Source organism: Fragaria vesca, unplaced genomic scaffold (assembly GCF_000184155.1).
Source record: "Fragaria vesca subsp. vesca unplaced genomic scaffold, FraVesHawaii_1.0 scf0512956, whole genome shotgun sequence".
NCBI classification, from domain to species: domain Eukaryota; kingdom Viridiplantae; phylum Streptophyta; class Magnoliopsida; order Rosales; family Rosaceae; genus Fragaria; species Fragaria vesca.
In genome coordinates, this window is record NW_004443397.1 from 77,576 (window position 1) to 94,023 (window position 16,448).

At 39.2% G+C, this 16,448-nt stretch overlaps 2 protein-coding genes across 2 annotated transcripts; both read right to left on the reverse strand.

The window, feature by feature from the left end:
- Nucleotides 1-381: 381 nt before the first annotated feature.
- On the reverse strand, nt 382-5,302 carry LOC101315108 (chaperone protein ClpD, chloroplastic-like). Its single transcript, XM_004309444.1, has 12 exons — nt 4,604-5,302; nt 3,930-4,072; nt 3,621-3,850; nt 3,418-3,526; nt 3,214-3,344; nt 2,980-3,081; nt 2,608-2,889; nt 2,426-2,520; nt 2,022-2,316; nt 1,406-1,639; nt 1,046-1,279; nt 382-920 (listed from the first exon to the last, which is right to left on the reverse strand). The coding sequence occupies exons 1-12, from the start codon at nt 5,275-5,277 to the stop codon at nt 594-596; spliced, it is 2,856 nt and encodes a 951-aa protein (XP_004309492.1). The 5' UTR covers nt 5,278-5,302; the 3' UTR covers nt 382-593.
- Nucleotides 5,303-6,038: 736 nt separating this feature from the next.
- On the reverse strand, nt 6,039-13,040 carry LOC101310569. The gene is made up of 12 exons (XM_004309510.1): nt 11,770-13,040; nt 11,448-11,582; nt 11,163-11,307; nt 10,733-11,048; nt 10,140-10,376; nt 9,782-9,921; nt 9,507-9,617; nt 9,309-9,360; nt 9,081-9,184; nt 8,868-8,996; nt 8,167-8,256; nt 6,039-7,218 (listed from the first exon to the last, which is right to left on the reverse strand). The coding sequence occupies exons 1-12, from the start codon at nt 13,038-13,040 to the stop codon at nt 6,673-6,675; spliced, it is 3,276 nt and encodes a 1,091-aa protein (XP_004309558.1). The 3' UTR covers nt 6,039-6,672.
- Between the last annotated feature and the right edge of the window lie 3,408 nt (nt 13,041-16,448).

A 16,448-nucleotide genomic window follows, 5' to 3' on the forward strand; every position in this document is an offset into this window, starting at 1 on the left:
GTCTTTGTCAACGGCGTCTATTGCATCGCTGGAATATGCCGAGTATAAGCAGTGGATTGCACATCATAGAGGACGCTGGCCGGCACAGTTGGTTTTTGTACTAACCGGAAAAAGGCAATGATTTCTTCTCTTGAATTGTTCTTTTCTCTCTTGTGATCATTCAATCACGTTAAGCAATTATGCATGACCAATTATGTAAATGGAAAACAAACTCCATCCTAAGAGACAAATATCATCTCTAGCAAATTTGGGACCAATATAATCGAGCCTTTCATATCAGACACGACACAATTTTATTATCTGACCCACACTTCTCCCCGTTAACTTGACCTGATCTGTGGATATGTGTTTTAATCGGATATCAAAAGCAAATGAGGTACTGTCACACGGTGAAAATGCTGTAAATATATACTCATCATGTAAATTATGATGACTGATCCAGTTTATAAGTTACAACTCTCTGAAAGGGGTATCATATTTACTCAATGTTTCAAAGAATCATTGAAACTTATTACTTTATCTACAGTTAATGAATCAGATGCACTTTAACAAAACTATAGTGCATAACTATAAGAAATTATCAAGATTAGGGATTAATTACAAGATGGATGCTGTATACTGGTTTTAGAGAAAGGGGAACTACTCTGACCTGATCCATTACTTACAGAAGGGTTCCCAGAAGCATCTAAATCAATGACGGCAGTGTCACCAGGCTGGTAAACTCCAGAAAGGAGGGATTCACTCAATGGATCTTCAATTATTAATGTAATTGCTCGTCTAAGAGGGCGAGCACCATAAAACCGATCATAGCCTTCTTGGCATATGAGGTCCTTGACTGATTCAGACACGTCTAATCCAATTCCCAAAGACATTAGCCTCTGCTTCACTTCTTGTAGCATTATATTTACAATCTCCAGCATCTACAGTAAACGAAAGATATAAATTAATCAAAATTCTAGCATTACCAAGTCAAGAAAGCAAATGTCATTAACGAAAAACCTAGCGCTAGAGACATGATTATGTGAACTATGGGAAGATGGCAAACCTGAGACTTTTCAAGGGGATGGAATACAACTACTTCGTCTATCCTGTTGAGCAACTCCGGACGAAAATATGACTTGAGTTCTTCCATTACTGTTGCTTTTATCCCAGCATATGAACTAGACTCATCATCTGTAAGCACAAAACCAATGGAGCTTTGTCGACCCTTTGCAATGATAGTGGAACCCACATTGGATGTCATCACCACCAAAGCATTCTTAAATGATACTCTCCGTCCCTGTAAAACCCAAATATCAGATAAAATGAGACAATAATCTAAGATTATCTGATACAGAAGATGAAACAATGCAATCAGTTTCCTTGTCTTGGGCCAAGAGTAACTAAATGCCAAAAGACCACAAACCTGAGAATCAGTAAGGTGGCCATCTTCAAAGATTTGGAGAAGGATGTTGAATATATCTGGATGAGCCTTCTCGATTTCATCAAGCACAACTACTGTAAAAGGTCGTCTTCGGATAGCTTCTGTTAGAGTGCCTCCCTCTCCAAAGCCAACATAGCCTGGGGGTGACCCTATTAATTTGCTGACAGAATGCCGCTCCATATATTCACTCATGTCCAGTCGTACCATAGCTTCCTCCTGTAATAAAAATGTCAAGGGTCACGACATCTGAATAAGAATTTTGATGCATCAAACCACATGGAAACCGCAAATGTAACAAGTTAAAATCCACCAAAAAAAAGTAAAATGGGTGATAGCCTAATAGGGCCTCAAGCGGCAGCATAAACTTTAGCCTTCTAATCACCTCTCGTATATTCAATGTTATTCAAATGTTCATATCTTTGTCAACAGTGTCTGCTTACTCGGCCACTATATCTTTTTTAAGAAAGATTGATCCTTCCATTACATTAAATAAGTATGCCTAAGCCTCATTGTGTTCCTGACTGATTCAAGGATCCTTTCCGTTTTTAATATAGACTATTATTCAATGTAGAAATAGTATTGGATAGCTGAGACTTACAGATCCAAAATAAGATGCAGCCAAAGCTTTTGTCAGTTCAGTTTTACCAACTCCAGTAGGACCACAAAATAGCATTGTTGCCATTGGTCTACCTGGATCCTTCAATCCAACCCGAGACCTCCTAACAGCTCGGGAAATGGCTGCAACAGCCTCATCTTGACCAACAACTCGTCTTCTGAGCTTCTCATCAAGACCCACCAAAAGCAGTCGGTCATCAGCAGTGAGCTGCTGAAGAGGGACTCCTGACCATAGTGAGGCAACTGCTGCTATATCATTTGGTCCCACCACAGTAGGTCTGAAAAGTTTATTACCAAGAAATCCAGTTATATATCATTCAGGCCCTTGGGAAATTCAGGTGAAAAGCATTATCCTTTTAGACACATTTTCAGGGCAAGAAGTCATACTCATCATCTACTTTGGAAGATGAAACGGAGTCTAGAATATGTTCACTGGTATTGTCCACAGAAGCAGCTCCATATTTCAGTTCACTTGATAGGACCTGCTTATATTAATTATAAACACCAACATTAGTAGAAGAGAAATGAGCTAGGTAAGGTAGGATAGGAGTCGAGAGTAATGCTATTACCACTTCATGCATCGCCTGAACTGTACGAATTTCTTGCCAATAATCATCCGCTGACTTTGAAAGTATGCCAACCTGCTCTTCTTTTTTCTTCTTAAAGGCTTCCATACGAGCTCTACTTCCGGCCTCATCAAGGAGATCGATAGCTTTATCAGGAAGATATCTATCAGGAATATATCTTGCTGACAGGTACACAGCAGCACTAATGGCTTCTGGTGCATATATACAGTTGTGATGGGCCTCATATCTCTCACGCAGACCAAATAGAATCCTAACTGCATCCTCCTAGGAAATTTCAAACCATATCTAATTATGAACTGTACAGAAAATGACCAGTAGACACACAGTAAGATGAAAACACTTTTTGTAAGAGACCTGGCTTGGTTCATTAATCCAGACAGGTTGGAATCTTCGTCCAAATGCTTTATCCTTTTCAAGATGCATCCTGTATTCATCGGTAGTAGTGGATGCAATACACTGAAAAAAAAAATGTCCATGCAAACTGAGTTATGCTTTAAAGACTTAATAAACGAGAAGATTAAAAACACAGTAAGAACAGTTGCACAAATATTAAGAAACCTCTAATTTAAGAAAAATTAAAAAGATAACCTGTAATTTACCCCTCCCGAGTGCCGGTTTCATAATATTAGCAATGTCAAGACCAGACCCCTTATTTCCTCGTCCAACTGTGCCGGACTCAATAAGGGTATGAACTTCATCAATAAATAGAATAACATTTCCTGCAATGCAAGCGCATCTACAATCAGCCTAATGAATTTCTGTTCCCATAGAAATTCAAGAAGGTGTACTCACCTGATTTTTGTATATCACTTATTAAGGAGGTAACACGCGACTCCAACTCTCCCCTCTCCTTTGCACCAGCCATTAATAGTGCTACGTCCAAGGACATTACGCGTTTTGTCTGTGGAAACATAAATGCTAAACAATTTGTAAATATACAGCTTTTTCAAAGTGAATATAAGTAACTGCATTTGGATGAGATTGTGAGAACACACCAACAGATAAACAGGGACATCTGCCTGTGCAATACTAGTTGCGAGACCTTCAACAATGGCCGTCTTTCCAACCCCACTTTGACCGAGAAGAATTGGATTATTTTTAGTTCTGCGACAAAGTATCTGAATAATTCTCTGAACTTCAGTATCCCGTCCAATAACGGGATCAATGCGTCCCTCGCTAGCACGAGCAGTGAGATCCACACAGAACCGTTCCAAAGCGCTTTTTTCTGACAAGCACAATGTGTTAAACACCATTACCTTTGCCTATAATACTAAACAATAGAGATAAGCGAACTTACTTCTTACCTTTGGTTTTCCCAGACGATGCAGAAGACTTTTTAGAAAAGGTCTTTCGAGATCCCCCAGATGGCTCTCTGCCATCTTTGGCGAGCTCTATTTGAAGTCTGGAGGCTGCCTCAGCTAACAACTGGTTTACATTTACCCCCAGTCTGAAATCACATTAAAATAGCTGGCTTCAGAATACCATATTTGGCAAATTTTATATCCAACTTCAGATTCTGAATTCATCTACATGCAGCTCAAACAGATAGTAATGTGCTCTCTCAGGTCACAAAAACTTCATCACAAGCTACAGCAAAAAACAAGACTTCTTTGGCTACAACATTCATATATTACATGTTCTCTATCATGAACAAATATACTCCTTAAAAGTTTCTCTTTTTGTGACAAAACAAACGCAAATATGTAAATTGTGATGAAGATGAAACAATATGTAGTTCCTTACCCCCGAAACAACAATCAATCCTCATAATGCACATAACTAGATGAGAAGCCACTCCCATAGGATTACAAATAGTAGTACATTATATGCATATCATTATGAAATAGTTCATAGTGTTCTGAAGTCGAACCCGATTGACAGATGCAACTCATGGATAGAAAGTAGAAACTATAACCTGAAACCAAACTAAATGCAACAAAATAAACAAAGCGAAAAAAAATTGGGAAAAATGGGACACCTTTTAAGAACCTGACCAGCACTTCCATCATCAACAGTCAACAAACCGATCACAATGTGCTCCGGTGCAAGAAAATTATGAGCTCTACTCCTCGAATACTCCAGCGCAGCCTCCAGAACTCTCTTCGTGCTAATCGCAAACGACAGATCCGTAGCCGAACCCGAACCAGAGCCAGCAGAAGTACCTTGACTTTGACTTTGACTGCTTTTACTATTATGCCGCCAAATGCTCCGGACGGCGCGGCGGGCCTGGTCCAGGGTCATACCCGACCCGAGAAACCCGAGCGAATTCGGATGAAGATGGCGATGCTGCTCCTCCTCGGCGATCAAACCGAGCAGGAGGTGCTGAGTGAACACCATGTCCCTTCCCAAAGCCTTGGCTTCTCTCTGGGAAAAGATGACGGCTTTGATCGCGCGCTCCGTGAACCGCTCGAAGACGGCGGAGACGACTCGGAGCTTCGAGGTCTTTCTCCTCCGGCCGCCATGGAAGGGAGTAGCGAACAACGAGGAAGAAGAAGAAAATGGATTTACAAGGCGAATTGAAACGACGGCGTTTCTGCGTTCATAAGTAGTACTGGTGGAAGCAACGGCGGGAGTAAATGAAACGTGTTGAGATGGAGTTCTCCATCGAAGCGGAGATGATATCAGCACGGAGGATGATGACGACACATGCATTCTTCAGTTTCTGATGACTTTTTCAGGCGGAGGAAGAAGAAAGAGGGAGAGGTGGGAAGTGTGGTAGTTTTGGTTTTGCTGTGGTTTTCTTTTGAAATAGTATAATGAGAACAGTTAACGAAGCAACTTCATTTTTATATATACGTGTAGCTATCAGACAGTTAGAGCTGAAAATGAATGGAAATTGTGATTCTATTGTTAACCACGTCCAACTGTCCAAGCAAGATCACTTCGCAAGCAAACATCTCCTCTTACGGGGAATTACCTTCGGCTCAAATTTAAGTTCGTAAACGTAAAATGCTCTTAAACATTAGAGCTACAACGTCCGTCACAAATTAGTTACAAACGAAATATCTTAACTAATCTTTTATTCTAAAATAGAACATGGCACCATAATTAAGTAGCATATGATTGGAAAGAGGAGCAAAATGTCACATTGACCTGATTTGAATCTTGTCACATTTAACCTGGTTTGAATCTTCCTAGTGCTCTGTTTGATGTTCTCTTCTTCAGGAACAAAAAGGTACAAATTTGAAGTATAAGCCTTGAACTGCAAGGAAAGCAAGGAAGAAGAAAGAGAGACGAAAGGTATTGGGTAGAGTAGTACGACACGTCGACGCCAAGAACCCACAAAGTCAAAACTTTAGTCCAATCACAACGCTGCGTTTTGTACTCATCGCATATGTTTGTTTTTCTGTTCTACATTCTACTACTGTCTCTTTTGTCTTCATCAGAAAATAAGATGGCTTTTTGAACCAAGGCATAGGACGGCTGACTCGGTTCAGTTTGATACGCTACTCTTTCGTAACTATCAATTTGAGCCTCTAACCCAAAACGAAAATATCAATTTGAGTCCTATGAGAAAGTCTGGTTCAGCATGCAACCTTAACCTACATTCCTAATGTCTTGTACAATGTGATGCAAAAGGGGAAAGGGGGTACCAGTACTTTGAAGAAGCAGCACCAATTTCAACCGACTTTCCGGGACCTGCTGGCAGGCTAGCAGCTCTAGAGGACAATGACAGGACCACTCTGCCCAAACATTCTTTCATTTTTGCCTATAATGATCCAACACTTTCGAAGTAGTGGTAGGCATTGAGCAACTTGCCCCATTCTGTTAAGAGATCCCATTCAATCACATAAGGAAATTTCATCGACATCTCCATTCTCCACATAACATGGGACATTCCCTCACCTCGAGCCAATCCTGAACCCGAAGAGATCCCAGTGCAGTGTCCAATGCGACTGATCTGATAAGTTCTGAAACAACCTACTTCTTGCATTTAGCACACATCTTGCTGAGAGATGCACTTCCTATCTTCATAAAGAAGCATTTACACATTGCTTGTCAACTCTCTCTGCTTCTAGTATCAAGCATTTCGCTTCAGACAGGATTTCAACAGCTCTCAGATGATTGGCTCCAAAGAATCTCAGCGTAAGCCTTCTCATCTTCCTTCTCTTCAACAACAAAATCAGTTGCCTCGACATCTTCATCTTCATCTGGAATCTCTTCCATAACTTCTGCCTGAATCTCTTCCTCTCTATGTTTTTCTCTCTCTTTTTCAGTAAGTTCAGCTAATGCCTGCCACATAGCCAGCCTCGTTGCTGGCCTGTCTCCTCGCTTGTATTTTGGAGCAGGCACCACAAATGGCAAAACAACATCATCCAAGTTTGTGCTATTTTGATTGGCATTACTGTCTGTCTCTGTTTGGGGAAAGGTGAAAATGATCCCGAGTTCATAATTGCAAATATGTAGCATATGATCCGGAGATGAATTGACATTCCCTATTCCATTTGTTTTTAAACTAGATGGAGTGGAAATTGAACGTCCCCAGGCAGCTGCACTGAAGTTATGTGACCCGCAGTAAACCCAACCACATGAAGATGCATCTGTCCTAGACTGGAACCGTCTTCGGGCCACCTGCTTACAGATAAGAGGATACTGTTATAACCATATGGCAATGTATGACAAGATGTCAGATCCTTAAAGGAACAGATTAGCACACTGATGAGAAACATATGCAATAACTAAGCATACAAATTAAGATGGGGCGTACTAGATTCTATGGAAATACTTTCTACTTGGTGGAAAAGGAAAAGAAAAGGAGCATCTGAAAGAGAATATATGAATGGGGTATTTCTTCAAATAAGATTATAGTTCTAATTGATCAGTAAATATGTAGCCTAAAGAAGAGGCTTTTGTTGTCACAGTTGAAGGGGTTACTTAAGAAGCTTCAGGATTGACTAATTTAGAACACTCTCAATTCTTATGGCTCCAAGCACTTTCTATCTCAAACATCCTCTAATACTATACTTTTGATTTCTCTAACCTGTTTGGTTTTACTTTAAACCAACCTTTTCTGAGGATTATACAACCAAAAACCAGTTTCTCATTGATGAAAGCATATAAACCTTTTTCATAGTCGTACTATTTATCTTCTTTGCAGTTTGACATATAAATCAGATAAATTTTACTCTTAAATCTGTCACAATCAGCCCCGACCCGTTATTTGTTCTGCAATTCTGCACTATATCAGTCCTGCTCCTAACCATTTATGTATGCATCTTATCTCTAAGCCATGCAACAACTCCTGAAAGCATTAAATGCAAAGATGCAGGTTAATAGATCACTAGGGTTTCAAATACCTAAAAAGAGAAAAGAGCACAGGAAATCCAAATCAATAGCTCTGTATGTTACCAAGATGCTTAATAGCAAAAGCAGTATCATTATCAATGCTAATTGTAACTATTGTACACCGTAATCTGATAACTAGAAGAGCACTGCAAATCAATAGTTCCATATGATACCAAGAAATAAAAGGAAAGGGAATAGTTTTTCTACATATGTAAATCCACAAAAGTCCTAATTTTATAAAACAGGATCTCATACCTTGGTATGCATTGGATATCCCACTCTATCATAGGGATGAGGAATTGCATCATGAAGTATATCTACTGTCCTCAGCCTTTGCCATGTTTTCTGCAAACCAACGAAACAATAAGATATCGAAAGTAAACAATCAAATGAAAGAAATTCTTGAAAGAAGAAAACATTATCAATTGGTGACTGTTCATAATCATTTGATAACTTGAGACGACATGAAAATTTACAGTCAGTAGGAGGATTCTGTAACATTATTAATTTCTCATCTTACTCACCAGAATAGGTTTTCTATGAAATATGGAAAAGGAATAAGATTGGCAAATGCAGTTCAAGTGCTTTTTGTATGAGCATACTAACTAAAGCATGTGCTGTAAAATACCAAAGTATATACCACAATACAATGTATCTGCATCCATCCTAACCAAGAAACTAGAAATGTCTCTTAACCTGTGGTGAACAGGAAAAGACTTCCTGTCATCCATGAATAAAGGCAAAAATGTAATGGAATTTACACCTATTAGGTTAAACTGTAAATAACCAAGTGTTGAGGAAGGAAGCACAATCTATTATCTCCCTCTCAATCCACAGAATTCTTTACGAACATGGAAATAGCTCATTTTGGCCCTACTGACCCCACCAACTTCGACTTAAATTGCAGATAACAACCCACCATCGAGAACTATTACATAATGCTGAGAAGATCATACCTCAGAGAAGCAAAGAACACGTTTTGAAGGAAAAATTCCACTACGTGCATTCTTCACTCTTTCGATGGTTGGAAAAATGATTCTAATGGATGGATCCTTTGATTCATGACGAGCATTCCAACATCCCCACTGTTAAGACCATTCACTACTTGATGAATCAGTAAACATAAATTTTTTGAAAATTTCTATAAAAGCACAAGTGTGTTTAATCACCTCTGGATCAGACTCCTCAGAATCAAACTGAAATGATTTCTTTCCTGCAGCTGCTGAAAATTCGGCTAAAAATTTTGCATTGATTGACCCAATTGAAGATGCACCTTAGAGTGAAAAAAGAAAATAAAAAGAACAAAATTAATAACATGTCTTTGAAGCTCCTTGTTGTGACTAACAAAGAATATGTATTTACCAACTTTCTTGGATATATGTTAAAATTACACTCACCATAAACAAACTCAGACTCAAGCGATTCAGGCCATTTATATTGACCTAAAACCTAACAAGAAGAAAAGATTCATAAGACACTGAAAGTGACATCGAGAATAACTATTTATAAGAATTGGATTGATGAAGTGTATAAATAATCATGGATGCAAAAATATGTTACAGAAATTTGATGACAAAGAGTTTCACTGAGATTACCTCCTGCAAGCGCCAGAGGCCTGTACACCTTTCAATTGCTGCAACCAAAGAGCATAATGCAATAACATGTTGAGGTTGCATCATCTTTGATATATCCTGAAACTGTGGTCCCTGCAAACATTCAGCTCTCATCTTTATATATACCCACTCCAAATCTAAACATGTTAAGATTTAGAGTCTTAGACTATCTCCAGCCTACGCAACCTCAATATGTAAGTCATATCCAATAATCTAGGATATAATTGTACCTGTAACACATGCAGTCTCAGCCATACTTTCTTGTTGTTTCCTCCTAGAGCTGCTCCAACGGCTTCTTTAGGACATACGTAACCTGAGAATCTAAAAAACCCAATATCCCAGAGTGGAGAGATCCATTTTGCAATGTTTTTAGGCAAAAACCCAAGTTGAACGCAATCTACTACAAGAAAAAAGGGAATAAGACAATTTGGTGAGCTAGCAGCATAGACGGTCACACGATTAACAACTTAGAATCACATTTAAACTAACTGTGATACTTGAAGCAAGATCGAAAGAAATTTGCACAATTGTATGATTACATTCTGCCAAAACCAAAAATATAGAATAATATGAAAAACTATACACCAGTGAGGTGTTCTGGACCAAAACTTTTACCTCTCTCAGAGAACTTGTTAGGATTTGACACATGAATGCTCACTGCATTTGCATCAGCAGGTATATTTGTGTTTCTTGTTAAGACAATTGATAAATCTTTTGCTTCACAAGATTTCCTGAGAAATGAAGCCAGTTTCTTCAGCTTTGCACCATTTGCATCTGTTGCATTGTGAAAGAGGTAGCTTAGGCCGACCACAGATGTTTCAACTGATCCAAGGAATTTCATACCAGATGACCCTGATGGACCGCGATCAGCCTGACAAGAAACATAGTGAGAATTTTTTTTTATTGAGTTAATTTAACAAAATAATCCAAAAGACCTAGTTAATCAAGCAGCCATAAAAAGAAGCAAATGAAGTGTTCCCCCTCGTCACTGAAGAGATGCGACAACCAAAAAAGCGAGTTAAATCCTATCGAGAAACAGAAAAAGTTCAGTTTATACTTGAGAGGTCGGCCTTTACTGAACATTATACCCAGACAGAGAATAAAAGATGAAAGTCATGATTGACATTTGAGTCCTATGGAGCGTAAGTATTGAAGTGGTATTGACATTTGCACTTCAGCTTTCAATTCAACCAAAAAGATGCAGGGACTGAAAACACTTACACACACAGAGTTTCTGGATTCTATTATATAGGGAGTTTTATATGAATGGATTCCAGGTATAGAAGCAACCAAATGTCCCATTGCTCCTCCAAAATCATACTTTGCCAACTCAACAATCCACTGGGCCTGACTTGGTACATCGGTCAGTAGAGTTGCTAGAAATCCAGCCAGATATGAAGCAAAATCCGATTTTGAGTCTTGATTTACTTCCCTGCCGGGAAATTGAGTAAAAAGTGATGAATAATCAGGAGCACTTCTGCGAGGGAAATCTTGCCACCAGACGGTATTGGTTACCGCATTCCACTGCTTAGTTATAAGAAGCGTTAGTAATTTTGTAACGGATCATGATGGGAACTAAAACAGAATGTCAGATTGTTGAAAAGTTCATACACAGCTCATTTTAGTTTAGGTCATCACCTGTGTTGGCACTAAATTGGCAGAGGTAATGATAACACGAATACTATCATCTCTCTGTAAAACAAACAATTTTGGATGATGGCAACCAATGCCATGTCTTTTCAGGTCTTCACCAAAAGCTATGGCCTCAGGGAATGGGGGATACCTATTAGAATGAGAAATGAATAAAGAAGAATGAATAAACTTAAAAAGAAAGATACTCTGCCCCAGTTCAACATATATTAGTCTACTGTACACTACCAAACATGCCCAATTAATGAATGAGATGTATGGCAATATTCTTACACTACGATTAAGTTTGGAAATTCTGGGTAAGGCGCAGATGTTCTACTTTCAGTGCTTGAACTCCAACATCTCTCTGTACTATGGCAAGCAACTGTTACTGGCAGATGGCTGGGAATCTCACAGGTTGACAAAAACCTACAACCAATACACCACAATTAGACTTGGAAGAGAAACAAAGATGAACATCCTTGGTAAATATAATATAAGTAAATCACAAGAAAGATAACTCATATGGTATAAGCAACTACAAAGATGATACATAAACAAAATCCAAGATGAACATGCTACTAGAAAACAAGTAGGAAGAAAAATAATGCCCTACCATAAAATGTCACTTGTGAATGTTGCAATAAATATTTGTGATAAACTTTGAATAGGATGAAGAAGCTCTGGCAAGGAAATAACAGAATCATGACCTGAAGAGCTATGGTCCTCAAAAGCAAGGCGATTCAGGTAGAAGTTCTTGCCAGGTTGTAGACCAACACTCTTGCTGCAAGTTTTATGGTTAACAGCATCACCAACACAAGCAACATTATCCATACTCTTCAAATTGAAAGATGAAGTCCCAAGATTTCCATCAGCGACACGAGTGTCAGAAGGAACTTGGAGTTCATTGTCTTGCGGATCTAACACATCACCTTGCACACAAAGAACATCCAAGTCACTGTTCAATTCTAAAGCAACTACTCTTTCACATGGATGCATCACTGAAGTTGACTGCACTTTACTCTTCACATTGCAAGGTATCTGTGAGGTTTCACAAAGCGTTGATCCTTTCCTCTTTACTCCGGATCTACCAATATCACAACTCGAAGCTCGAATCACATTATCCATAATCAATCCATTGCCAAAAGTATATCTACAGTGTGTCCTAATGTAAGCTATAGGGTCCTCGCTACGCAAAATCCTTCTGCACTCACTCAAGAGAAAGCTTGCTCTTGTAATGAGGGAAGACGAATCGACGTGGGCTCTAGAAGCAAAAATCCTTTTACATCCCTTAGGATTTGATACAATTACAGATCCCTGGGAGTTATTTGATACATACATTTCCTCAAAAACAATCTTACGAATCACAAATCCAATCCTAACCGGATTACTACAACAATCTCCAGTTCCACAAGCAAACGAGACCTGGTCTCCGTCGGTCAACTCCACCGCCTCATTTCCCCTAACCCTAATCCCATTCACAAACACCCCATTCAACGAAGCCCTAACTACTCCGCCGCCGCCACCGCTCTGACTCCTAAATTGAGAAACCGAAACCAAAGCTCCATCGACAATAAAAAGTTTCCGATGAAAAGAATCGTAAAAAACCTGGCAATGCCGACTCCCGACGCGGCGGTCGGCGAAGACGAAATCGCAGCGGCGGGGGCTCCGGCCGATGACGTAACGCCGATCCGAGTGGAGACGGATGAAATTGACCGGAGAACCGGTCGCCGGGGACGTGAGAGGGACGTCGAGATGCTTCAACTCGAGTAGCGGCGCCGTCGTGCTCCGCGGCTTCTTACAAGGAATGAGGGAGGTTTGGCTCTGGGCTCTCTTCTTCTTGATACTGGAATTAGAGTCATGGCTATAAGAGGATGGATCTTTCATGATAGATGAGTATGAATCAAAGCGAATCTTGTGATGGAATTTTTACAGTTGGTGAAAATAATGTGAGGGGAAGAAGGAAGAGGAGGGAGACTAATCCCTCTTTTTGATTTCCCTCCAAATTTTCTTTCCGTTTTTGCGCGCTTGTGCCTTTAGAAAGGTATAGTCCGAGGCCCATTCTTTATATCCGGCCCATTTTTATTCTCAAATTTTCTATTTTTCTCAAAAGAAAAAGAGGGAATAATCGAAACAAAACCCTAAACCCAATAAACCCTAATTTATGTTAGGTCTTTTTTTTTGATCGGGTAAATAACTCAAAATGCTACAACCAGTCGTTCTTTCTTCCTCCAATAAACCCTAATTTATGTTCCTCTCTTGTTCACCCACCCTGAAATCTTTTGTGAGCTTGAGCAAGATCAATGGATATCGATTATTCTCTGGACGCAGTTAAAATCCAGAAAACAGGATTCTTCTATCAGGGTGAACGTAAAGTGATGTATTCGGAATTCAAGAAAATCAGCGATGTATGGCTCTTCACTCTTATCTTTGATTTTATGTGTTTCTTGGAAGTTGATTTTGATAATTTCTGATAGATGAAGAAATTTTCTCATTGTGTTAGGATACTTTTATTCTTTACTGACTTCAGTTGTTCATGTTTATTCATTTCTAACTTTCCAAACCCATTGTTTATTCAATAAGAAACTGAGGAGCCTTCGCGATGCATTACAATTTATTCTGGGTAACCTTCAACAATGAATTCGAATTTAGTTGCATTTTAACATTGATTAGCCATCTGTTCCTTAAAATTTGACATTTTGGCTCATTAATTTGCTGGCTCTTGCTTCAGAATTCGTAATTTATCCAGTTCTGTTTAGAACAATTTTAGATTGATATTTGGAGTTGAGTATCAATTTTAGTTGCTTTAGTTATTATCACCCTAGGCTCCTGTCTGTTTTGTTAAATGTTAACTACTGTATGTATATATATAACAACAATTAGTTTGTCTCGCAGGAAGCCCGGCATAAGACACATTGGCGGAATATTGTGAAGGATACACGCTCGTAAATATCATCTACGTACCTCCATCGATCTCTATATGTTTTCTGTCTTGCTCAGCCTTCAAAAATTGATGACAAATATGATATCTGATTTTGCAGCTGGGCCAATAAGTCGGCTAAGAAGCAATATGAGTTTTATTTGTGGCAGATGGCTCGGGATAACATGGAAGCAGTGAAATTTCAGTCTGAAGCACGAAATGCTGAATCGTTGGATCAGGAGACATTGGTGGGGATAATCTCTGGACCATATACACGAAATATATTGGAGGCGGTGAGAACTGGGGCGATTACAAGAAAAACGATCAGGGATGTTCTTTTTCAAGATTCTCTCAAGGTGAGATCAATTCCGTCTAGCTAATTAGTTACTAGCTAGCAGTTTAGTTGTGCTAAATCCTTCATTAATTTGAGCATATTTGTTGGTGTGTTTCTTTTTCCTTGCTCCTCTAACAGAGTAGATATGCATGCCTTTGTACTCTTAACTGTTTTGCAGAAGTTTGACAAAAATGTGGTGTATCGAGATGTTGCACATTTTCATCAACTTATGATGAAGAAACGACAATTTGGAAGCAAAAACCTCAGTGCTTCTGGGACAGGTGATAAAGAAACAGATTAAAGTCTGATCTTCATACCCTTATACAGGTAATAAGGAATAGGAAAATCTTGGTATTTACCTATATGCTATATATTAGGTATTTGATCAGAATATATGCTAGGTAGGTATCGATGTCATATGAGAGGTGTATAATGGTGGTTGGTATCTCTTCTACTATGCAGGTATGCTATGATGATAACAAAACGAACGGCTCCCGCACAATTAGAACTGCGTTTGCATAGTAATACGTTTTGGTAGAAAAATACCATTCACAAGGTTCATGTGCTCCATTAGAACGTCAAGTCAAGATTTGTAACAACAATCAGCTAGATTGCAAATTTACATCTTGCGTATAAGACCCTGCATGCGATTTTGCGGGTTGTTTTGCTTCCTTAATTCCATGAAACATTACTGGATATGATAGTTGAAGCTATGATACTTGAATGCTCTGAGACATGATATATAAATAAAATCGTTTTGTGTGTGTATAGGCTAGTGTTCTTAACACACCCATTTTGTGTATTCACACACCCCTCCTATTTGTTTTATTATTATTAATTCCGTTTTGATTTTGGGCTACCTAGACTACCTTCTTAGTTTTGTGGTTCGATTCTCCCCAAACGATTCCAAACCAGACTCAACCCAACTCACCCTCTTTCTCCCACCTCCTTATGTTCTTCCCATCCCCACCGCCAAACCTCGCCAGTCGCCACCCCACTCTCTCCCACACGACCACACCCCACACCCCACACCCCAATATTCCTCAATATTTCGGCCAATCACATCGATTCTTCCTCGGTTGGAAACCCAGATCTCACCGCTAGAGCTGACTTCGACGATGCCGAAGCTCAAACAATGGTTTGCACCAGCCTCTTTTAATTTATATCACTCATCACGCACCCCACATATCAATGACATCAACGTTGTTAATTAACCTACCTAACCAACCAGGTCGATCACAGCTCATCGACAAAGTTGATATTTCCAAAGTTAGATGTTCAAACCAAGGTAGTTGCCGGTGTAACCAGACATCAAGGGATCGGAATCTCCATATTATGGTAAGTAAGGAACTCTCACTCCAAAAAGACTCGATAATGTAGTACTTGATTATAACTAGCGTATAAGGCGATGCCGCTGGCTGTTTTATTCTTGAATAGAAACGTTATATAATTGTTTTCTGTTATATACATATATCAAAAGTTGATGTTCATCGAAAGTTGTACACTTGTAGTTGCATCTCTCGAAGAAAATCCGACAATCAGCCTAGCTGGGGCTTCAAACCAGACTTTCTATTTGGTCAAGTTGTCACTTATCTGGCTTCTCTTAGATTGGATTCCAAGAATGCTGTTTTTTTTTTTTCCTTTTTCTTTTTTCTTCACAAACCACTCCCAAGTCATCGTACTAGGAACTTAGAATTTAGACGATAACTTTAGCAACTCTGTATCCGGCTTCTCTTAGTGAACGCCTTTCAAATTGCATTTGTATTATACTCGATAAACACTCCCTTTCAGGAAATGATCAAAAGTTCTTACTACGGTAAATTTGAAGGAGATGAAACTACATTTTGATGCTCTTTAAAAAAGATTGGCCTTTCACTCTCGTCATGGACCTTCGTCTTCACTGACTTCATCTACATCATCTCTTTCTTCGGACGCATTACAAACAACCTCCTTGTCTCCTAGGACAGCCTCCCCTAAGTACCATAAAACAACACGAGGAATAATCTCATTGCGAATGGTTAACCTACACAAATATAATGAG